The 25767-nt window shown below is 31.2% G+C and overlaps 1 protein-coding gene across 1 annotated transcript in view; it reads right to left on the reverse strand.

Moving 5' to 3' along the window:
- Positions 1–25517, reverse strand: part of LOC118186611 (titin-like) — a gene marked incomplete at its 5' end in the record, with an annotated part of 688688 nt that extends 663171 nt beyond the window's left edge. Inside the window, one exon of the mRNA XM_085814383.1 lies at positions 25421–25517. Within this exon, the coding sequence (XP_085670509.1) occupies positions 25421–25517 (97 nt within the window). The remainder of the gene's footprint in view (positions 1–25420) is intronic.
- Positions 25518–25767: the final 250 nt, after the last annotated feature.

The following is a 25767-nucleotide window of genomic DNA, read 5'->3' on the forward strand; positions in this document are numbered from 1 at the left end:
CTAAGGGTGATCTTTCATAAGCTTGACGGAATATTTATTGCATTGGAGCAGGTTTGTAGCAGCTAAAATAGAAATGACTGATTTTTAGTAATGAGATTATCCTTTTACTTTTTCATCGATAATATTTAATGATGACTTTTTTATCTAGTTAAGATCAAAGAAAAGGCAGCTTACGGGTTGCATCTGATTAAATAATTACTAGAATAAAGTAACATAGTGAGTATTGAGGGGAGATATGTAACAGAGCAGAAAAATATCTGCCGAAGATGTGACCGTTTATCAAATGTGAATTTCTCACTATTTCCTTTCAATGATTTGCTGTCAGAAACCTCACGGAGTGTAATAAAGCCCTTTCGATCGTTGACTTGGAGCTTTACGTTGGTAAACTCAGGATGAAGTTCTGGCTAGAAAACTGTAGGGCCAGATTCCTGAAATGATTTCAGAGAAGGTGCTCGGCATTCTGAACTTTTCTCAGAAACAACAGGTTTCGGAGAATAGTTTTATCATTCTGTTTGCTACAGTGTAATTATCTGATAAAAAACAAACCGAAATTCTCCTATTGCAGAATAGATTTGTGCTTCCCAAAATTACATTCCGAATGTTAATGGACTACAAAGATCATATAGAGATTTGCTCAAGTTTCAATTTTATCCTTGACTTCATTTATGAAATTTCATTCCTTGCACAAAAATTGGCGCATTAATTCCCATTCCATTTAGTTTCTGTTCTTGCCAGCTTTCAAATAGACCTCCATTCTTACTTATCTTTTAACCCTTCCATAACCAACAGAAAATGCAGTGTGTGCAGTCTTTCTAAAAATCTCACCTTGTTTAACAAATATTGATTTTTTACCTCTGCATAGTCCAAGTGATTGATTGTATTATTATTTTTATTGCGACATAATTAAATTATGCGTTAAAAAAGACATTGCAATGACAAACCAGATAAGTTTGTACCCCGAATGAAAAAAGAAATTTTTTCTTTAAATATAACATAAATTAGAGTAACCATTTACCTTTGTGTGTGTGTGTTTATAATAGTCTGTCAATTTAAATCCTTTAATGTGTAAATAACAGAAAATGAAGCATGTGCTATCCTCCGGAAGGCTCTCCAAATTTAATTAATACCGAATTTATTAACTTTACATGCCTCTGGTGACAGATTGTGTTAGAAACGTTATTTTGACGTAATTTTATTATGTGTTGGAAGAGACTGTGATAAACCGGGTAAAATTGTATTCCGATTGAAAATAAAATTCAAAAGATATCCTTTAATAGAATGTATATTATAGTAGCCACTGCTTTTACGTGTGCATGTGATTATTAGTTTATTAATGTGAATGCAGTTCCCAAATAGTAGTGATATTTGCATAAATATATGGGCAGCGTTAAATTTATACATTTCAGGAATTTGATTTAAGCTGAATAATCCAGACTCTCTTCAAATTATAAAGGAAAATGTTAAGGGCTATTTAATGAGTGAATAACTAAAGAATCAATTAAATAAACACGAATCCGTTCAATAAATAAATTCAGGATTATGTAATATTATTTATTTGTTTGTTTGGATGCTTCGGAAGACTATTTTACCTTCCATTCTATGTTTAATGTAATATATACAAAATTATTACAATGAATACCTATGGTTATCTGATCTGCTGACAAAAATTTGAAGTTGCATTAATCTCTCATATAAATGTACTATTTATATGTAAATTTAGGAGATTTGGGTACTGTAGGATCAGAAGTAGAATTATTGTATCATATATTTAAAGTGATTAGGGGGTATATTTTCCTTTTATTTAGTTTATCTAATTACAACATAGCGATCGACGGCTATCTGCCTAAGGGAAGTCATGCTTTCGTGGAGGACGTTCTAAGAGAAACTGGCTCGTATACACGTTCCACATAATATGTCCATGCAATCAGCTCATTCACCAGGATTCGAACCCCGCATCGAACTACACTGTTCAGCGACTTTACCGATAGAGAGGAACTCTGCTCTCTAGATATTAAAAGAAAACCCCGGCACTCTTGACTTAATAATTATGAGTAATAAGCAGACAGAAACATTTATATATAAGAATAGACATCAGATTTCTGCAGTTCATGATATACGATGACTTCATCTGAATGCATTCTCTGCTGGTTATATGCTGGAAAAAAATCTAGCAGGTTAATAGTTCTGGTTCTCATAACTTGTTTTAATTTAAAAGACTACAAGAAACATAAACTACGAACGTAAAACTAAATTTGCGTAAAACAAATGCTTCACCGCTGCTTCAAGCTTTTCTTGTAAATTTTAAGAACACAAATTATAAAATATAAGAACTTGCTTTAAAATTTATATAAAACGTTTATTTTGCATTCGAAAGCTTGAAAAGACAAAGAAAAGTTCATTTATGGGTTTGAAATCAGAACCCAAAAATATATTAAATTCTCTTACTTTCTTTGCTGATTTTAAATTGTTGATCAACGCCAGCATATCGAAAAAAGATACATGCAAACCTAAGATAAAGATTGGTAAAGGTAAAAAAGATTTTTAATTTCACAAAGAAATTTTTAATTTATATGTTTTGTAGAAGTACACATCCTTGCAACACTTCTTATTTAGTCCTCAAAATAACACTTTCTTCTATCGCTGAATTTTGCTAGTTTTTAAGTATTGTTTTGTCAGTTTTCCTAGTTTGTGAAAAAAAAAAAAAAAAAAAAAAAAAAAAATAGAAATGCTAAAATATGTATATGTGTTATATAAATATTAAAAAAAAAGAAAAAGAAAAAAAGAAAATCTTATGTATATACTCATTTGATCTATGTTAACTGTGGTTATTGCCTTGATATTATTCGCAACAGACTACTTATTCTACAAGGGGTAGGGTTCACGATAACCCAGCGCTCTGGTGCTACACCGTTTCACTGGAGGTCTTTTTCTATCGCTGAATTCAGCACGGTGCATTTTATCAATCATATCCTCATGCTGCAGTCTGAAAGAGAAAGAATTTGAAGGCTTAAAGAAGAAACAATTTAGTTTCACATCGTGATTCGCATTTATTTCATCAAAACGAGATGCAAATTAACTTGCGATACAAAAGCTACCCTTCTTTCATTTTCAGATTTTCTGCTTGCTCAGCAAGCGATTTGAAATGCGCATTAAATAGCCAACGCATTGAGATATTTTGAGATGACGAAAATAGAGTTCAACAAACATTCCGAAAAGCCTTACGCAATTACGTAATGACTTTCTCTGCTTTCCAAGTTTCATCACAGCTGCATTTTTAAATGAATGTTTGCAAACGACTTTCCTTAATTATGGATTTAGAGACATATAAAGAACAACGAAACACATTAAAATAATTTTAGTTGCAAAACAAAGACGGCTCATCATTAAATTTAATATAATTTCTAAACTATGGGGAAAACTCTTCCTCCAATTAGAGGCTAATTTAACTAAAATTCTCATTAAATCTTAATAGTTCTTACACTCGCCTAATTTTTAAGCTTTAATAATCCTCCATAAACATTAATTACACGTTTACATAAAGTGAGGTTCATGAAGCATATTTGTGAAAATGTTAAGGCTTGAAATTGTAAAATTCAATATCTCAAGTTTACTAATGATGGGGAAATTAAAATTGTTTAATATAGCATGAAGTGTATATTCGCAACGTATATAATAACTTAAGAGGACAGTACATTTTACAACATATTTATTAGCAATTCTGAGAATGCTTTAATACATCCGGAGATACCGGTTTGGAAAAATTATTTCAATATAATTTTCAATTGTTTAGTAATTATTTGTCTGTAAATACATGAATCTCATAATACACAAATTTGATGTTTTTTATTTGTATCGGAAAATTATTTAATTATCTACATTTTTTTTTTTTTTTTTTTTTTTTGCTTAAAAGGTTTTTATTTCAACTTAAGGAAGATTTTAATTCAGTGAATCCTAATTATGGAATAATTAAAGAATAATACGGATCCCGTAACACTAATTATACTCTTGTAAAACGATAAGTTACGTGTTTTATCTGCTGCATGCTTGGGGTTACAAGGATAGTTTTATTTGAATTTGAACTAACAACTTATTTGAACTACGTTACGTAATTAAAAATTATATGATCTTTCATTCTACGGGAAAACTTGAAGCTGAAAGTTTGAATCGAACTTCCAGTATTCAGAGCTCTTAACTACTTGACCACTACTGGAGTTGCGGAAGACATAATCAAAATAAATGTATCGAAAATCATTTGTTGTGCCTTCAGAGCTCTGGCTAGCGGGAAAAAAAAAAAAAAAAAAAAAAACAGTATCATGGAACTGACCAAGTTTGTAAATGCTAGCAAAAGCCCAACTTTTCCTCCGTAAAATATTTGCCTTAAGTCAGATCTGAGTTGAGTCAAGACAAATTACAATAAAATATATAAATACATCAATATGCTTTTCTTGCATGCTGAACAAAAGGATCTTCCAAATAAAATATGACCACCTCTAAGCTCTTAATAATAGACCTTAATATCAGTTTCTAATCAAACACTGCTTAGGAAACACCATGAAATACATATGGCCGCATTCACACAAATGAGAAACTTCGTTCAGAACATATTTGTAACAAAAACTGTACAAATGTACGTGATATTGGAGCCGTTCTTAGCATCTCTTAAGAACAAGCAGTTCCCATTTTGCACGAACACTTCATCTTAAAGAAAGCTTTCCTCAGTGGGTTTCGCGTTTGTTCAATCTTGATCTAATAGGTACAGCTTTCATTCAGTCTTGAGCTTATGAGTTCCGCATATGCTCAATCTTGAGAGCAAACACATTCAAACTCATTTGTTTGGAAGTTCTTGAAAAGGAATTTAAAACCCAATTGTTCTGATGCGTCGATACTGAGCCAGTTTCGAAGAAGGGAAGCCAGCTATAAAGATGATGATGGCATTAGGATTTGTAATGAGAAAATAAATTTACTTATTTTGTAGAGTCGTTAGGTTATTTCGAAGCAGGAGAGATGAAAAATGAGCAATGCTTTCGCCGAGACTCGAACCACGGAATTCTCGAATACGCGCCGAGTGTGCTTATCACTACACCACGAAGGCATGCTAGAAGGCGGGAGAAATACCTTATAATTTATTATCCTGAAACAGGAACCATGTTTACTATGCAACACTTCTGAACACGCTGAAAGCCGAAAGGTTTCAGAAAAGGTTACTATTTAGGCTTTCAGAAAAGGTTATTTCTTTGACCCCGATATTATTACTGCTCAATGAAGTCGCACAATAAAATGTAACTCCAAATCTTTCCCTATTAATTACAATTACCTGATTTACATTCATCATTATTCCGTTTGCTCGCAAAAGTTAAACTACTCCTTGCTGAAAGAGTTCCCCCCTCCCCCAAATGAAGAGATGATTGCGATTGCTATAATGAGTGTTTGGGCAGATTAGAAAAGTAAGTTGAGAAAAAAATCGAAATTTAGAGAAATGATAGACTAAGTGTATTGAGCTTCGAGAACTACTGAAAACTGAAAATTGAAATAAATTTATTTGATTTTCCTTATCATTCCAGATCTGTTTAAGATTAGCATCGTACTTAAACTATTATTGACCGCAATAATATTTATAACGGCTGTGGTAATAAAACTGTAGTAAAAACACATATGTTTATATGTAATTAGGTATTTTAAGAGGAATATTTTCCTTTAGCAGAATGTTCCGTTTAATTCTTCAAAAATCGTTTATAATTTTAAATATTTTAAAACTGAAAGAAAGGAATGAAGTACAAGATAGCTTATTTAAAATTTACGTTCATTGTATTTCTAAAGTGTTTGAAATTTTGTTTCATGCAATACTTTCTGCATTAAATTATCCGAGAAATTATTACTGTCTAGTACTAAGTAAGGAAACTGCATTTCTATTTTATCAAAGAAACTGAATTTCTCGATGTACGAGAATGATTTATTTCATCGCTTTCTCCTTCCTGTACTGTTCATACTGATGACTAACTCCACGACTTCGGTTAGAACGGAATATCATGAATTTTAACCCCAACTTTACTGGTTTATGTACCGGAAAGGATGCATGTATGCAAATGAGGCAGAGAGCAGTTCTTTAATGGCGCGCACCCGAGCAATGATTTTCTATTACAGAAAACTGTTTTCATTTTGCTATAGTTTAGAAATCTGGAAAACTTGGGGTACGTGTGGCTTAAAGAGAAATCTGTGCATGAGGTCTGCGAGTGCAATTATTGTTCCGTTGAAGTGGAAATGAAGATTGCTCACTCTTTTCGCACGCGCTATTAGAGTGCTCAGTTTCGCAGCACTTTTTCGTAAGCAGACAGAATCATTTTCCAGAAAATGATAAAATGTAACTATTGAATATATCATCGCAGACGATGTACGCATTTACATTTCTATTATACAGAAGTGTTCGCTTCATTACTTTTTAAACTCTGCACATGTTCTTATGTAAACTTTCATTTCGTCTGTAGAGAAAATATGAAAGTGTCTAAACGTTTCGTCGTTTCAGTCAGTGCTTGCAATTGGTAGAGGTGGGGGAGGAACAGTGCAATCTCAACTTTTAAATATAAATAAAATTTAAATTTAAACTAACAATGATTTTATGGAACATGTTATGAATTTTTAGATAATATGATATAGGACCTTCGTTTCCAGAAAAAAAATTATTCAGAGCATAATATTTTCTGATTTTTCGACACTCTGAGCATACTGTATTATAAAGGTAAAATTATAAGTATCTTGCTATAATATTTGCTTTAAAAAGGACATAAAATGTTTATTAACAATAAAATTAGTATACGAAAGGTGAATACACATCTTTTTGATAATTTTGCTATTTAAAGAAATGATACCATATTTAAGCATTGAGAAGATACGTGAAATTTTTCATAAAATGTTCTTACTACTACATCTGTAATGATAGGGTAGGCGTGCAACGAAGGATACTTGCGCATTAAAATAATTTGAAAACATTAAATGTTCTTGGTGTATATAATTGTTGAATTTATCACGTGCTCCTCAGTTAGGTCCTACAAAAAACGGAGTGATGTCCCTTGGAGGACGGCATTTATTTAGCAATTTTGTTAATGTAGCAAATTCGCCCAATATTTTTAAGTATTATATAATCTTCAAGTGGTTAATTTTGTTTTACTAGTAAACAGCACACTGATGCAACATATATAAATGAAAGAGTCATGCCCCGAAATTGGCGACATCTCGTTATTAACGTTCCTGGCTTACCGCTAAAGAAGCTTCAAAGGTAAAAAAAAATAAATAAATAAACTTACGGAACGGAAATAAATAAATTCAAAAATACATTATAAAAGACTTTTAAGAAAGTTAGTATTTTTTCTTAGATAGCTGAAAAATATTCTTTTGTGGTTTGCGGTAAGATAAATGTCAAGAAGCACTGAAAGCTTTGCAATTCCCGTAGGCTTAACGCAAAGAAATTGAAAAGGTGTAGATATGCTTTGTAGGTATAAAGCAACTCTTTAAAACGTGTCTATTTTCGAACTGCATTTTTCTGAATGCTGTCTTCTACAAACATGAAATAGTTATCATATTTCCTCAGATGTTGTGTTTCTTTGCATTTTAAAAGGGCACGTTATTTGTCTTGACCTTTGGAAATATATAACAAAATCATATTTACCAGCAAAGTCATAGATACAGTTTTTAACATAAGGTTTTCTTGGAGGAACTTGCAGAATTTGCAGAAACATTATATTAAGATTTTCTTTGCAGGTAAATTAAAAATCAACTGTGCCTTTTCCAGGATTCGAATCATGCGTCTCCCAATGTTTTCCGGATGGACATACGTAATTTATGACAAAACAGAGCATAAGAGAGCATGTCTTCGAACCTCCTGCAGTTACATTTCGCTAATTGAGTTTCATTCTGATTTTAATTACACCAAATGGAGAAAGTCGGAAATTTTTCAGCAAATTGTAGGTTTTTAAACTGCAAAATTCTAATCATACTTATCTATCAATCTATTAAAAGGAAAATCTTGACATGCAATTACTTGTCAGAGTGACCATGAGTCTTTACTTTCGATACCAACTCTCTCATGTATAATGGCTATCCTCTACGCGTTTTTTGTATTCAACATAAACTGTTAGCACGGCATATGAATGCTAAATAATTTTTATCATATTTAAGTATATGAGAATATTAAATTATTAAAACCCCTTATAAGGTATTTCTCCCACTTCCCTGGCGAGCCTTCGTGGTGTAGTGGTTCTGCACACTGAGCCGGTATTTCAGAGGTCCGTGGTTCGATTCCCGGTGAAGGCGGTTGCATATTTTTCATCTTTTCTGCTTCCAATTAACCTAATATCTCAACACCCTTACCAATTTATTAATTTGAATTCTTTTCTTATCCTAAGATATTTGAGTGGAGAGAAGAAAATTTGTATGTAATGCAATGTTAATGATACTTTTATCTTAACTGACAAATAAATATCTCGTCAGAAAACAGATACTGCTTCATGCTTTAAATGAGAAAATAATTTTGGCATTATTTTCATCAGCCTTAGCTTTAACGTAAAAGAGTCTATCAAGAATCTAGTATCTGGGAAAATGTGCAACGATTAAAATGCTAACGAACAATTCAGTTTGTTAAAGACATTTTTAAATAATTTTCCTTGATAAAGTGCTTAAGACCAGATTAAGCGAAATGTGCCAAAGCTAGCATTTGACATACAAGATTTAAACCAAAAGCGAAAGCAACTTCTTTTTTACATATTTTTAATTAAAAATAGATAGCTACTAAGAAAGATTATAATAGAATCAAGGTACAAGTTAGTTTCCAGTAAAATAATAAATTATCCTGTCAAAAGCTTTTACTCTTTTTATTGCTTATTGGGTGCGGAGATAAGATTGTTTTCATGCCTTGAGGTTAGAACAAAACGGTTTTTAATTGATTTTTTTTCCTCATCATTTTCTAGAACATCATTAGAATGTAACGGCTTTGCAAGATAACTGACTGCTTCATCTTATCGTGATTTACAGTAAATGCATTTTAAAAGCACTTCGCTTTGGCTTTAAGGACATTTATACTTCCTATTCTCCACAAATAAAATGGTTAATAATATACTATAAATATGAAAATAAAAAATAGTGTGGATATTGCAAACGATAGCATTCTTGGTCTATGTTATTTCAGGCTAAAAACCTCCCAACAAAGAATAGCAGAAAAAAGTGAATTTTTCTTAATTAAATAATATTAATTTTTCTAATTACTTGTGTTATTTTGATAAGGTCATTTGATTTTAACGGAGTTTTGGAAAATAAATATTAAACGAAAACGTATTCTTTGTCAAATGTTCAAGCTTATTTGTAAAAATTGCTTTATAATGAATTAAAGCATCTTTTATTCCAGTTTAACATCATCGAAATTCCTTGGAGTAATTTGCATCCAAGAATGAACATAACGCAACCTGCCAATTTAAATGAATTTTTTAAGATTACTCTAGGACACAGAGAGGATTCAAATGCATAAATTTAGTGTTAAATACTGTAGCCCCTGAATTTATCGTTAAATATCTATTTAAGTTACCTTATTTATACTTGTTCACCTTATTTAATTTCGAGAATTGTTTGCAGTTATACATTTCATGACAGCCATACTGGATAAGGAAGTCACATTTATAGGTGTATATTTTTCCTTTCCTCTTCTTCCTGTCGCCTACAAATGAAGAAGTTACATATTTATATACTGTGGTAGTTCATCCCCCATTTCAGTTTCCTGAAGGCTTAAGTGGATGGTTGTATGAAGCTTTCTTGATGTTTCTCATATGTAAGGTAGCGAACGAATTTCCCTAACAGCCTTCCACGAGCACATTCTCCCAAGGGTGATAACTATCAAACCTTTTGCTATAAAAGAAAAATAATAATAATCTAATCATGCTTTCTACATCTCCCTACATCATTTGATGGCCTCATGGATACAATCATCTGCAGTTTATTTATGTCGCGTCTACGTTAATTAAAATATGTATGTCTTTTCCATTGTTATTCACTCTTTGAAGATTTTTTTGCTATTGTATCTGCTTTCGTTTCGTTTCCATATCCATTACTTTACTGAAGTTAAAACTGTTTATAACAGAGTTATTCCAGTTTGGGTTTAGGGGCATAACATTTTAGCATATTTATCATCCTCCCGATCTGGCAAATATATACTTCAAAATATTTTCCTAATTACAAAAACATTTACTTGATAAATGGAAAAGTTTAAAGTAATAATCGCGCTTACTAAGAGTGTATATCATTAGTTATGATGATACGTTGAATCCAGACGTTTTCCTAGGTGTTATATTAAGTTGCTCGTAATATTTCGTCTCCAATAGGATCACATCAAGTACTTTTATTTTGCACAGAGTCGGTAAAATTGAGCATGCTGAAAAGTACCGCGTCATTTGTATCGGCTTAATTCTAGCTAGCAGTTACAGAAATTTCGGATCTTTTCTAAAACTCTAAGCCACTAGAAGGACAGAAAACCATTGATTCAGTTCGACTTTAAATTGAAGAAAACCTGGTCCGTGTCTTAAAAGCACGTTTTCAGTAACAGGACGCAGTTACAGACTACAAATGCAAGACCTGTTCTATGTATAGTGAATATAAAAAAAATTCCTCACCAACCCTGTAATAGCTTTTACGGACTGCTTAGCCATATGCGGTTCTGCCTTGCCATGCAAATTCGAATTGCGTTATATTGCGTCCGCGTCAATGAATTTGTCAGTGAAGGGCTATATTCTCCATTAACATATTTCTTGATGGTGCCGCTATCGGAGTCAGTAGATCTTGAAGAATTACACCAAGAGAATATCACTGACACAGAAGATTATTTTATGCGGAATGAGAATCCATATTTTGTTCATGGTCAAAGCAATTCGTTCTTTTACGTTGTAGTCTAGGATTAGTAGGTAACTGATCTAACTCTAGAACTTTGTAAACGAATTATTTTTCATCCTCTATGATGACAGAATTCAAAAAAAAATATCTATGTTATTGTACTCCAGTACAGATAAAGTCGTTTTAACACAGCGAAGTTGAAAGCTAGATGCATTATTTAGTTCTTGAAGCCCTTTTCGTCATGTCCAGTGTATGCGAATGGTCCATCATAGCTACATTGTCTTCCTTACACCTCAGGCGCAGATATAAGAAGAATTGTTGTGACCAGTTGCTGCAGGCCATCCTGAACAGAAACGAATTAATTTCAGTCTAAAATTGGCATTAAAGAAACATCAGAAATGAGACATGCGTTTCATTCTATCACACGTCCTACACCGAGGCCAGTTCAGTGTGACAACTTGTCTGGGTCTGAATATGAACTCCTAGTAGAGACCATTGAATGAAAAAAAAGTTTTCAAGAATTCATGAGATGTCATTCTGATATAGGCCATTTAAATTCAGTATCTTTTATGTTGCATTTGTACTTTGCATATTTTATTTCCTTTCCATATCTTATAGGAGAAATTTCGAGCGCAGTTCGGTTAAATCATTATCGATTGACGTTGTATTTTAGCAGCAGTAATTAAAACACTTAGGCAAAAAAAATTGTTTCTCCCTCATTAAAAATTTTTATTATAAATTATCGTTTTTAGTACCTGTAGTTTATCTTTCACAGTCAAATAATTTTATGAAGACACGAGAATCTTTTAGAAATATTAAACTGTATAATGGTGTCAAAAAGTTAAGTTATTATTTTGTTTTTGTTCGTATAAATATGAATTTTCTTAAATGTTGCGAAAACACAGTTAACAGTGGTTTTATAAATGTACATAAATTTTCATATATAGTGGTGGTTTAGTTTACAGATTCAATAAACTATGATGAAATCCGAGACATAATAAATCTAAGTTACAGACGGCAAAACAATAATGAAATCCTAGACATAATATACCTCAGTTCTAAAATAATGAATATCCGAGACAACGATTTTTAACATTGAAGAAAGCATTATTGTTTATAAAAGAAGTTAGATAAGTGTGATGTTTTGATGCTGTAGGTCTTTCATCTAATGATTATGGTAAAGGTGAAATAGATTTAGTAGTGATTCCCTCAGATCCAGACATCGTGACCAATGCCTAGCTCTGCTGATAAGAAATGCATTGATGATGCGTTAAGTGATAATTTAACAATGTTGAAAGATGAAACTGGTGAGATCGAGATTTTGTTCATTTAAAAAACGTAAAAATGTACCGATTTCATCAAAAAATGGTAAAAACAATAATCTAAATCACATAAAAAAGAGAAACGAAAGAGCTTTGAAAAATTGTTCTCCTGTAAGCGCAGTGATGCTTGTGGACAAAAAATCCATTAGTACACTTAACAATGAAACATTCTACTTATAGTAATAAAGGAAAATTTGCATTTAGCTGGTAATGATGCATTACATAAAACCGAAAAATGGACTAAGGTTCGCCTCTACTTAAATATTTCAAATACTAGTTTCATGCAGCATAAATATTTTTTTTTTAACACTTTTTGTACATACGAGAAAATGATACCTTACGTTCGTACATTTTTATACTAAATGTTTGTCAAAGGAAAACCGTTCGTTTCGAGTACAAAATTTGGAGTTTTGAGTTCCTACGAAGTATAGTTATGCTATTTTGATATACATATTCAGAAAAATCTTCAAAGACATTAACTTATCATGAATTACCGGAGATGTAGTAACAGATTTTTAAGTGTGGTCGAAATTCCCTCAAATCGTTACGTACATTTCGACGACTGTTTTACGACACACATATTGTTGTCGTAATTGAATGATCTGAAATTTTATGGACAAAAGAGAAAAAGAAGAATGTGAAACATATCACACACTATTTGATAAAGAGCAAGACATCACAGCAACTCGATCTAATGACAATTCCGTCATAGATATGGTAGCTAACTTTGTTACAATTTATCCGTCTGCGTAGCCAAGAGGTACTCAAAAAAAAAAAAAAAAAAAAAAAAAATATCTGTGTCCATAAAGCAAATTAAACCTATCAGGAATTACAAGAATACAAGAAATATATACATGCGTGGACTTTCTGGACAATTTTATTGGGGGGGGGGGAGTTTTATATCTCCCGTTCTACTGTGCCGATTGACGAAATTCAACTTGTCTCAAGAGGGGGACTTACGAACTAGATTTATATATAGCAATGCTCTAATATAGGTATTTTGACACAAAATTGGACTTTTTCTGAAATAACATAACAATTGTTTCCCATATTTTGATTCTACGATTCAAATTACAGCAAACTACTAAGTTTTGCAAAAATCGTTTTTAAAAAATTAGCTCGCAAAATTTTAGCTTCTCCATGTTCATTAAGATTGGTATATATTTATTAATCTCTCTTTTTTTATTAAACTTATAATTCTTCCTTTCACATTTCGAAATTTACTTTAATTAATTTTCTTTCCAAGTACATTTCACCCATTTTTATGATTTATTTTTTTAATTTGAATTTTTAAATAATTTTTATAAATTTTTCAAAAAACATTTTGTATTATTATCTATAAAATATTTTACCATCATCTTAAAGTAGACGTATTTCTAAGCAAATTTGCAAAAAATTACAGTTTTGTTATTAAAAATTTCCGAAGATATACGTGAATTTATATATTGGCGCGTTTTGAAATTTGGCATACTTCTAGAAGGCAATAAAACATCAAACGTGGTGTAGACACTTTGCAAAATTATTTAAAAGTAGGAGCGAAGTAATTTTTTTCCTGCTCATGCACAATGTAAGAGGAAAGGAACGGGGTGTCTTTTCCCCCCTCCGGCATAATCATGGAGGTAGGAACCTCCATGGGCATAATGGAAGGGAAAGGAAAATTGGTTGCCATATATTAAGAAGTTCGCCAAGTGAATTATCCACTGAAAAATTTACTCTAAGATAAAAATTTGAATTTCTGCGTAAATTTCTCACCAAATTTTACGAAATTTAATATCTGGGCATAATTTGAGTAGTAGAAACTTTTGGTATATTATTTCAGAAAACGTCCGATTTTGTGTCAAAATACCTATGTTAGAAAATTGCTATATATAAGTCTAATATATATTCTAAGTCTCACTTTCGAGACATGAAAAATGTAATTTGAAGTTTGTCAATCGGCCCAGTAAAACGGCAGATATACAACCGTCCTTTATTTTTTTTTTCGCAGTGTATATAGAGTGCAGATAAGAAATGGAGGACTATTTTTATGAATTTTGTTATTTTGTTGATATTTGACACCTAAATCAAATGCATGGATACTTTATAAGATTACTGTAAACCCGAAAATTTCACTGCTAAATTTTCAAAGAAACTTGCGTTGCTCAAAGCAAAGGAAGAATATTCTGAAAATTCACAGCTTTCATCTCCATATACTGATTTTGTTGTCCGACACTTTGTTCTTTCAGAATTCAGCCTTAAGCGAAACAAGAAAGTATCCCACAAATAATATTATCGAGAAAAATTCGACAAACAAAACTAAAGGATGCAAATATTGTGGTAGTCAAACAATAACTGCTTGTAATAAATGTTATGTCCTTCGTATAACAAATATTTCAAAGATTTCCTTGTATCCCAAACGTAATGGGTTTTGACTGTCGCTGTATTTTCGCAACATTTTTGCATCTTAAATACAAAATAAATGTTTTTCCCGTTACATGTTTTCCCTTATTACTCTACAATACGTCAAAAAATGATATTTTTTAAGATTTCCTTCAAGTGAAAGGTAATGCTTTCATTAATGGATTAAGAGATAGTTTGTCAAGTTCTGAAATAACTAGTACATTTCCAGGGTCCATTATTTCATATAAACATGATTGTTTTTCGAATAACAGCAGTGTAATCGAGTTTCCATAAAAATTCCAAATATCTTAATAAGATTGCACATTTTATAATCATTATTTTGTTTTATTTAAACTGCAGATTTTTTAATCTGTCTGAGGGAACTTAAAAATTGATAAACAAAGGTGGTGTACTGTATTAGACTGTCACTGTACCGCATTTAAACTAGTTTTAAACTTATTTAAACTAGTTTTGAAATTGTATTACTGAAGCAAAACTACTTGCGAAAGAATAAGAATTTAATTTCTACAACATTTAATAAGAAAAGAAAACTGTGTGTATTTAGATTACATAATTGGGAAACTAGACTGGACTTGATTCAAAAAACATAAATATAACTATACATTATTAATTGTATACTCTAAACAGGAAGACGTTCTACATTTTTCTACAGTTTCTAAGTATTTCTAATTGTGTTTTCGGAAATATCACTGTAAGATTTATGAGTTTTTCACAGTACTTTTTGTTTTCCTGATAGCTTAATTTTTTTTCTAGTAACGCTTACAAAAGTTTCAAAATTTAGCACAAGCAGTATTACATGAAAAATAGCTACTTCCTTAAGCCACTTGAGATTTGAAACTCAATACAAATAATGTCGTGAAGAAATAATTTTTTCCTATAATCCTAGTACCATTTCCGAACATCGGAATTTAATCACTTTTACATGTTATTGACATATCGCTATGTATGTTACTAAATACGGGAAATAGGTTAGTAAAGCTACCACCCTCCTCCTCTACTTTAACTGCCATTCAGCTTATTAACTAAACTAACATTGAATCGATTAAACGTCCGATACAGATACCACCACAAAGTTAAACTATATGACCGCGCTGCCAAACTATAGCTTCTCACTGTGCCAAAACAAACTCTGACAGCTTAATAACACACCTGTGCCTGGCAAGTTGAACTATCGATTCTCTCGTGTAATCGGGGTATCGATTACGACATAATAACATCGATTCATTCCATCAACGATCTACTGCGCCATTAAAGAGTCTTGAAATCCCTTTCCAACGTTATGAGATTACAGAGCAGGAGGTTCGACAAGGCATCCGTAAGGGGTTATTCACGCATGGAAGGTTCTTGTAAAGCAGATTACATGGAAGCAGGTACTGATGGAAAGGTTATGGGAGGAAATGAGAGGTTTAGGTTTGTACTTAAAACAGCAGAAAGCTAACGGAAGTTCTAATTACGACTAAAATCTAGAAAAAGATATGTCATCGAACGGTTTAGTAGGAGACTCATCTATTTATTTCAGCCTAAGGTTTAGAGTTTTTACATTTATTCCTAGGTTACTATACTTTATTTTTTAATTATTAATAAATAATGTCTGCTGTCAGAAATTCTAGTAACTGATAAACTTTAGATAAATTTATAACAAAAGACTCGTCGATTTTTTTCATTTTTATATTTCTTTTTTTTTTTTTTTTTTTTTTTTTTTTTCTTAAGTTACCTTCTGTTATTTTTTCTTAATAAATAATGTCTGCTATCAGAAATTTTAACTGAGCAAAACTCGAGGAAAGGGTATGTCAACGAATTGCTTAGCAGAAGACTCGTCTATTTCTTCATCCTAAGTTTTAGAGTTTTCGCAGTTAATTTTTACGTTTCATTTTTTTTCCTACTTTACCATATTTTATTTTTTATATGTAAATTAAATAATGTAATTTTACATTTCGATAAATATAAAAATTATATTCTTCTATTATTCATTGCAGCAAAATTATTTTAGCGTATAATAGCGTGCTTTAATTAATCAAGCTAATTTTTCGCTTAATCATTAAAGAGTTTATATTAAAACCACAGTGTAACATACTTATGCAAAACATACAGTCGTGATAAAGATTTCCGAACAAACAAAATAATTAATATACTCAGATAACAGATGTATCTCTAGCAAAAAACTGGATAATAAGTATTTACTGCCCAAACGGTCTTAACGTTTTTTATCGCTTGCTTGAGCTGCATGTCACATAATTATCTAAAAACGAGTAGTTTAATTTCTTACGCGCATCATTAAAGATTTCTTTCGATACTGTTTATTTTATAATTTTTATTAAATGCACTTGCATTTTAAAATCTTAATACTCTGTACAATAAATATTTGAATCCCCTAGTTCGATTATATATAATTAATTTAATTAGTATTAATCATTAGAATACAATATCTCATATCGAAATGATTTTAAATTGTCAACATTTTATGTAAATAAACAAACATTTAGGTTTAATAGTTCATGAAATGTTTTATATGTGATGACACGAATTACATTTCTGTGTATATATGGTGCGCAAATATATGTAATAAACGTGCGAGAAGCATTTCATAGAGAGTAATTCATAGTTTAGAGAAAAACTGCATATATAGCATGTTGTTTTCTACAATAATCTGCAAAATAAATTTTTTCAGGTTAAGGTATTCCTAAAATATGTCCCGCACTTCATTCAAGTCTTACATTTGCCTCAGCATCCAATTTATCGCAATTTCTAGCTTTAGAATATTCAGAATTAGGCATTCATATTTGGTTTTCACTAATATTAATTCCAATCTCGTATTCGGAACCAAAGACCTCTTGAGTACCGTCTTGAGCGTTTCATTAATAATGATGTCGTAGAAACTTCGTTAAAAATGTCTTATTGGTTATTCCAAAAAGCAGAATGCGAAATAAAATTTTACTCATAAAAGTTTAGGCAATATTTTCTGCATGCATTATGATAAGAATACGATGAAATGTTTGTATGTGATATAAACTCATGAGCAAGGTTTGACTCATTTAAATATATGTAATAAAAACATTAAACTTTGCTCTTACTGCGTTTTGCTTCTCTATCATTGAAATACAATGATTCCTAAGAGCAACACTGTAATAAATTGCTTATCAACTCTTCTACTAGCCTTCCATTACCAACAATATGTTTCCGATAAGGTAGCTTTTAATCACTCATCTCTTGTTGTCACTTTGTAAAAATGTCACTTATATAGTCTCTTTTCAGTATGCCTCAGTCACTGGATTTTAGAAAAATAAAATCTCTACCATATGGCTGAGAATTTTTAATAATTTTATGATCTACAGGCTCTTTCTGAAGGACAGTTATATTTCAAAAATTTAAATTTTTGTTTTCGGGGTGGGGCGGCATTGCAACTGCTTTCATCATTCCAAAAAAAATGCAATTTATGTTGTACATATGTTCATGCTTAATGTTGCATTTGACATAATATTACCATGTATTTAGGATTTTTATTCATAGGATTTTTTTTTCCAGAAATTTATTTAAAATTGTCTGTATAACCATCTCTGAAGTGTTATGCTTATACGGTACAGCAGTAACTCCTGGTAAACTATTTATGTTTCCATCACGTATTTTGTATGAAACACTTCAGTATCCTTAAAAAAACTACTTTTACTTGGTTGTGGTTAAAAGTAATATTTTAATAACAAGTTTAGTAAGTACCATTGTTAACAGTTTGATGCCCGGTTGCAATACAATAGTTAGCGTTCTCATTGCCAAGTCTTCAACTTAGAACTCGAATACCGGAGAAGGCTTGGTTGCTTTTAAGTGTATAGTTACTGTACGGCATGGGAATACTTAAAATACTGCCGAGCCGAACGGTCTGTCGATAGTTTTGATAGCAGAAGAAAAGGTCTAAGAGGCCCTCAGATCCGTACACTGAGGAGCTCCCCATCCAAATGGGTGGAACTTTTCTCATTACTCGGCTGTAAATTTGGTCGCGCCCTATGCTACAAACTGGATAAAGTTCCCCGGAATAAGATAGCTAAAGGACCGATGGTTATTGACTATTCCCAATGAAAGCCTTAAGTTGAAAGTTTCCGACCATTTGAAACAACAACAACACGAAATGGTTTAACACGAATCGTTAAATTGTTTAATACAAACCTAACACACTCCAGACAACAAAATATGCATGTTTAAATATGAATACGCATACTAATGATTTCAGCTCTTCCGATGAAATACTTTATACATTTTTACCTGTAATTACATAAATTAACTTTCAGTTAAGTTTACAAGACTACTTCCAGAGATTTTTGGGGATGTTTAGAGTGGAAATCTCGTCTCCAATGCCAAAGAAGTTAGAATTATTTTAAAGTTTTTGATCAATATTGAATCAACATCTCATGCTATCTTTATAATTGTAGCAAATATATAATTTTCCCAAAACTGCTAGCTTTATGCTCTAAAAAAAGTAACCATTACTTTCACATATCTTGAATGACCAGAAAATTTATGTTTCTGCTCCGATTATCCTCATTGTTATAAATATGTTGGAAACTACACGTATATATAGCATCATTAATGCACGCTTTGCAACGTAGTTGTACAATAAAAGAAAACTAAGAAACAGTCAGAATGAAAGCTTAGATTAGGTTAAATTATTTAAATACTGAAATGCATACGAAGACTATGTGTCTAAGGGGAAGGATGCCATCAAGGTGGGCTTTCTAAAGGGAAGTGCCTCATATTCACGTTACACACGAGGAAAACCATGAAAATCTGACAAGCAGCCAACCCGTTTGCTTGGGATCGAACCCAAGTTGATAACCCAGGAATCAGTTGTCTTAACCACTTGGTCACTGGTAGATATGGAATGAAGAGACATGATCGAGAACATAATATCGAATTAATAGGCATGATCGGGAACATAATAACTTTTAAATATTTAATTGATGTTATTCTGCCTCAATTAAAGTATAAAAATAATTAATTACGAGTTTCTTGCATAGAGCAACAAAACGCTCAGTTTCTTAAATGTCGAGGTTTAGCATTATCCTTATCATTGCGGTTTCTTTCCGCGGTTATGTTCGCTGTTCTAAGAGGAATATTTCAAGGTGGTTACTTTCACATATGATTTTTAGAAAATCTAAAGGAATTTTAGAAAATCATGTTTTGATAATGCAATACAATTTTTTTCGGAGGGGGAGGGCTTTAAAAGTTAAGTTCGAATTCATAAATTAATGATCTCGATTCAGTTCGAAACACTTCCATGCTAAATTGTCTGTTTGAATGCGACTAGACAATTTTACGACAGACAATAGTTTGCAAAATAGTTTGCCGCGAATTCTATTGCCGGTAGATGAACAAACTAGTGGCATTGCCGCTTTCATGCTCACCTTAAAATAATGAACTTCTAATGAAATTTTGTATGTAAATCCTTCGTACCATATATGCAAATGTTAAAACTGTCAAAGAAAATGAGTATTAAGTTTGATCATAGAGTGAGTTTCTACTGCCTAACGAGCATCGTATAAAATAGATAATAGTTGCGGAAGGTTAATATTTCCTTCTTGCGGGCTTTGCAGTTCTCTGGAGACAGAAAAATATATTACCGTTATCACGTTGTTGAAGACTTTATAGACAACTGGAGGACTTCCAAGTGGTCCAATAGTAGGGATGTGTGAACGAGGCTGATAATACCGAATAATAAGCCGCCACCAGCACCATATGGACAGGACTGTGCGAAGCTGCTGGCAACATTTTTTTTTTTTTTTTTTTTTTTTTTTTTTTTTTTTTTTTATAAATTTCAGGACTTTAATCAGCGAGACAGGTTTTTTCCAGGATGCAAGGATATGGACCGTAATTCCGCAAGACTGTACAAGTTCATAAATTTCTTTCCCAGACACATTTTTTTTGAAATTATTGTCATTGCACTTTAAATATTTTTAAAACTAAAATTAATTTTTATTGATTATAATTGTTTCCAGAAAATAACCATGCAGTATTTACTATAATTCAAATATCATCGAAATTGTAATAATTCCAGCTTGAATTTATCTCATCTTTTTGCAAACGCATTGTACATATGCGTTACATAAAATCCGATGAATATAAAACATTTAAAATGCAATTTATAGGCTACCATGTTTTAGTATTAAGCTTCTAATTTTTATCTGATGAACTTTGAACATCGTTTACGAAAGATTTTAAAGAAACAATTAAATAGTCTTTTCTTTGAGATGTAAAGATTTCTACAGATCAAAGCGTTTGAAGTGTTTTTATTAAATAAATGTCATATATTTAAACGAGCACAAGTTTGAAAAAAATACTTCCTTTTTCTTCAAGAATATCTGAACTATGAACTCATAAAAAATTTGCTGATTTTCTTAAATACCTTTCCGCTCATTTCAATTTGACAGACATTCGAAACAAATCACGATAGCTATGCAATTTCAAATGTAGTTAGCTGAAACAGCGAGATTTATTTTAATGCTTTATGACGTAATAAATCTTCGCTTTTCATATAAGTATTAATGCGTCGTCTTTTCGCTGAATTCAAAAAAGCATATAAATGCTATTTTGTTAGGGTAATTATATAAACAGCTGATAAGATTAATAATTTTTCCCTTTTTGATAATCATTATTCAAAAATATTTCTTTAATGGAATTATTCTTAAAATCATCAGTACTTTTTTTTTTCCAGCTTTCTTTTTCGTGGAGGGGAGGGGGATTCTTGACAGGATATTTCAGAGCTACGTTGAAATAAAAAGAAAGAAAATGCGTGATCTCTTTATAGCTCTTACACGTATCTTTGACACGTAAATTTTATTAAAAATCTTTTAAGGAATCCTATAAAATACAATTAAGAAAATTTTCTGCTAGAATATTTTTTTAGCAATGAAAACCTCTTTATATTCGTAATTAAAGGAAACGATCTTCAGAAATGATTTATATTCTTCACAAAAGTGTAACGTCTCTTCATAGTATTTACAAAATACAGAGAAAGGATCCTACATTTTTGCGAATTCAAATATGAATCCTAATTTTAAGCGGCTCTCAAATCGTTTCTCGCATCTGTGGTATCTCGTATTCTCATATAAAAGAAAGTAAAAAATTCAACATTAAAAAGGTTTCAATTGAATTAAAATTTGTAATTTCCGTTTGTTAAAAAATAAATGTAGGTATTAATGTTTAAGAATGAAGTTATAATTTTTAAAGATTAAGTATGTATTTTTGAGGGCCGATGCAAAATGATCCTGTTCATCTAGGTCCACTAAAAATGATTTTTAATGATTTTTTTTTATTGAGAGTTATTTAAAACATTCCAGGTTTAAAAAATTACAAATTATGAAAAAAGTTGCAAAGATTCGAGTATATAACTGTACAATTTATTATAATTTTGGTTTCTCGACTTTTCTAAAAAACCCGGAATCATTTTTAAAATTCACAGGATTCGAATATCCTTTAAAAAAATACCCATTCCTGTTCCTTATAAAAACAAAACAAAAAAAAAAACTACCAGTATGTAGAAAATTCATGTCCCAAGTAGCACATGACATTGCACAGACGTTGCAAACTGGTCCGAGGAGTTGCAAAGTGGTCGTCGGTAACTTTTACGACGTCTTTACAACGTTACGAAGACGCAAGATATTTGCCGTTGCATCTTGGCAATTTATCGACGTCGCTGAAACGTCATGATATGACCTATTTTAGACATGGTCGTATTAGCACTTTTTTTTTAGTTCATCAGCATTACTTTTAGAATGAAAAGAGACTAAATCTGCCCTTTCAGGAATCTGAAGTCCGTATAAGATTTACTTTGCAATGTTTCATTACTTTATTTCAACTAAATATAATAATCTAAGGTAGATTCATCTAATGAAATGTAAATTTAGTATAAATACTTTTAATTTATTAAATTTAATTAGTAATAAAAATACGTAAGAATTCCGAAAAAACGTCCAATGTTAAAAGACGATGCATATTTAACGGCTGTCCAATATATATGGCGGAAAACTCAGCGACAGTCAGAAGCAGACCTGTACATTATTTACTCGATGCTTATATAAACGAACATCTCGAGATTTGCGCGCTTAGGCTAGTTGGCAAATTCGAACAACTGCGCAATTAATTCAGATTCTATCAGTTCTTTCAAGCAATTTGGTAAAGATGCCGTCTGAAGGCATTTGGAAAGACTGACTTCTTGTTTGAAATTGAATCAAGCAATGACTGATATAAATAATATTGCTTATATTAAAAGTAAATGTAATTCACTATCAATCAAAGAACGCATTGTGTATCTACTTACTTCAACTGCCTTCAGAGAGTGAAATTATCGCGAGAATGCTGAATTTGTGTTTATTTTGTGTGTGAATATCTGCTCTACAAGAAATACTAGAATGGTAATGGTGAATCTAGTGTTCGTGAAATAGTATCTCTGTGGTCTATAGTGGTCTGTGGTATATAGTGCTCGTGAAATAGTGTCTCTGTGATCTATATTGGTCTGTGGTATATAGTGTTCGTAAAATAGTGTCTCTGTTGTCTATACTGGTCTGTGGTATAGTTCGCGAAATAGTGTCTCTGTGGAAATAGTTTCTGTCTCCAATCACTGTGGTTCAAGCGGTGCAATATTTGGACACCATTGTATTTTTACAAATATGTAGGACTCTTAAGCCATATTATTTTACTGTTTTCTTCCAAATCATGTTAAAGATTAAGAAAAGGAGACACCGGCAGGTTAAAAAAAATACGAAAGGACAAAAGTAAAGTGCAATAAATTAAAAGCTAGAGTAAAATTAACAAAAAAAGTTTAAAGGGCGCCTGTTTAATGTTTGTCTCAAAAGTCAAAAATCTGTTGGCAAGGCTTTGATGTTTTTCCCCATCGAACTTCAAAACAGGTATTCTCCGCTTAAATTTTCACTCGTATGTACTCTCAGATTACACTGTTTGGAAGAAGCTCTTCAATTATCACTCATCATCTACTTATTTGGTTTGTTAAAGCATAAGAAGATCTACGATAAAACACTTAATCAAACAAGCTTAAAAGAACAGAAAATCTAGAAAGTTATTGATTCATATGTTGATCATTCTGTCTCAGATATAAGGCACGTAAAATTATTAAACGACTAAATAGTTGTTGGATGCTTGAACTTAAAACTATTGCTGCAATACAAGGTATAAATAAAGTAACACCAACATTTTGAAAATGAAGGCCACTAGATGCGTTTTAATCCAAAGTTGCAAATTTGGTTGGATTTATGAGGTTATAGCAAAACCTCGATGACTATCTTCAAGAAAAGGGATGCCTTCGTGGATGTTTGGCATTGCATACAAATGTTCTCAGTTAGCGTAGAAAATTTATATAATGATGATGCAGATAATATAGAATTGTGAATAAATAAAAACTTGATTATATGGGTGTGGCTGCTGAGCAGCCAATACAAATGCAGTAAGTAAAGTAAAATCTTGGTTAAATAAGTCATATACTTCAATTAAAGTTCAAAGTTCATAAATTTGAAGTATAATCTTGGCTAAATAGTAAAACGAAATGATGATGAATATTTACAGATGTTACCACCGAACATTGTGATGAATTGTTCGGGGCCGTTTATGTGTTTGTTCAGTGAGACAGTTATAATTTGGAAAGACTTGTTTAAGACCTGAATATGTCTAAAGTACCACACATTTACATTTCTGCAAATGGGAAATGAAACTCATGTTTTGGCATTCACCAACTGTTTGATGTAAGATGTATGATTTCGAAATTTACATGTTTGCAACCTTTTATGCTTTTTGCAAATGATCCCTAAAAATTGTAGTTATTTACAATAATTTTGATTGCATGCAAGTGAATTTTGTTTTCATCGATTCGATTAAGAAGAGAAAGCATTTTTTTTTATCGACAATTCCTTCCGAGGACGAATAAAAATTTAATTTCTGTATAATTTTACTAAAAGCCGTGTCGCGACCGAAAATTTCGCATTCTGAAAGGACTAATTTATTTGATTCATTTCTTGAATAGGAGCTAAAAGTTTTCAACAACAAGCTCAACAAATTATTGGATCATGCACACTGTGGAATTCCCTATATGGAAAAAATATATTACTTAACAAATGGAAATCAGAAATTGAGAATAAGCGTACGTTAGGCATTATAACTTTCGAAAGAGATCTGAAATATATTAACTTATAAATTTATTTTGATTATTACTACTCGACCTTTTTTTATTTCCTTTTTACAAAAGTAAAAAATTAAATATTGCGTAAGCAGATCACTGGAGTTTCAAAAGCCTATTCTAGAATCATTTTATTACCTAAATCTTCAAACAATTTACTTAACATTTTGTCTTGAAATTTATTCGGCTTTGCATTCAAATGACATTTTAATTAGACACTGTATTGTATTTAAATGTCATTTTACTTAATTTACACGCCATAGGAATTTCGGCTTACAAGGAGATGAAAAAGAATGTGTGGTTAAGAATTTTTTGATTGACTAGTATACATGCTTAATGGTTTTCAGCTACATTCTGCTAAAATTTTGTCCTGTTTTTTAAATTAAAAATCCAATTATGTTTTGTTGATATTAAGTATCAAGCATTATGATTAATTTTGGCTTTTTTCATTCATAAAATATTAAAGCTTTTCCTTTGAGTGCTTGTTTTAAATGTATGCTATCGGTTGCTTTTCCTTACCGATTTATAAAACAAAGATTAATGCTTTTGAACCAGATAAAGCAACTGAATTAATCTTTAAGTATTTGAAGAAATATATTTTATTTCTTTCATTAAAACTATCAAAAACTGGTATGAAAATAAAGTATGCAAATTTTAATATATTCACTTTCATCACATTTTGATGTCTTCTTTGAGATTCGATATCTGATATGATTTAAATAGTTGATTGATAACAGGGTAAATTCTGAAATGGAAGAAGGATTTTTTCAGACATTAATATTTTATTTATACAAGAATAATTTTTGTAAACAGTTTGGATACACTTTCAAAATAACACTACTTTAAATTAAATTTATTAATATAAATATATGCATTATATTTTGATTATTTCATGTTATTGCAAAATACTTCTCATACCTTTTCGTTAATGCAAATCTTTTTATTTTTAATTCCAGCATTATGCGTTGACACAGCTGAATTCATTATAATACAAAACTATCACAAGCCACATAA

The sequence above is a fragment of the Stegodyphus dumicola genome, chromosome 4, assembly GCF_044657685.1.
Source record: "Stegodyphus dumicola isolate Sdum_Otavi_A_Nest chromosome 4, ASM4465768v1".
NCBI lineage: Eukaryota > Metazoa > Arthropoda > Arachnida > Araneae > Eresidae > Stegodyphus > Stegodyphus dumicola.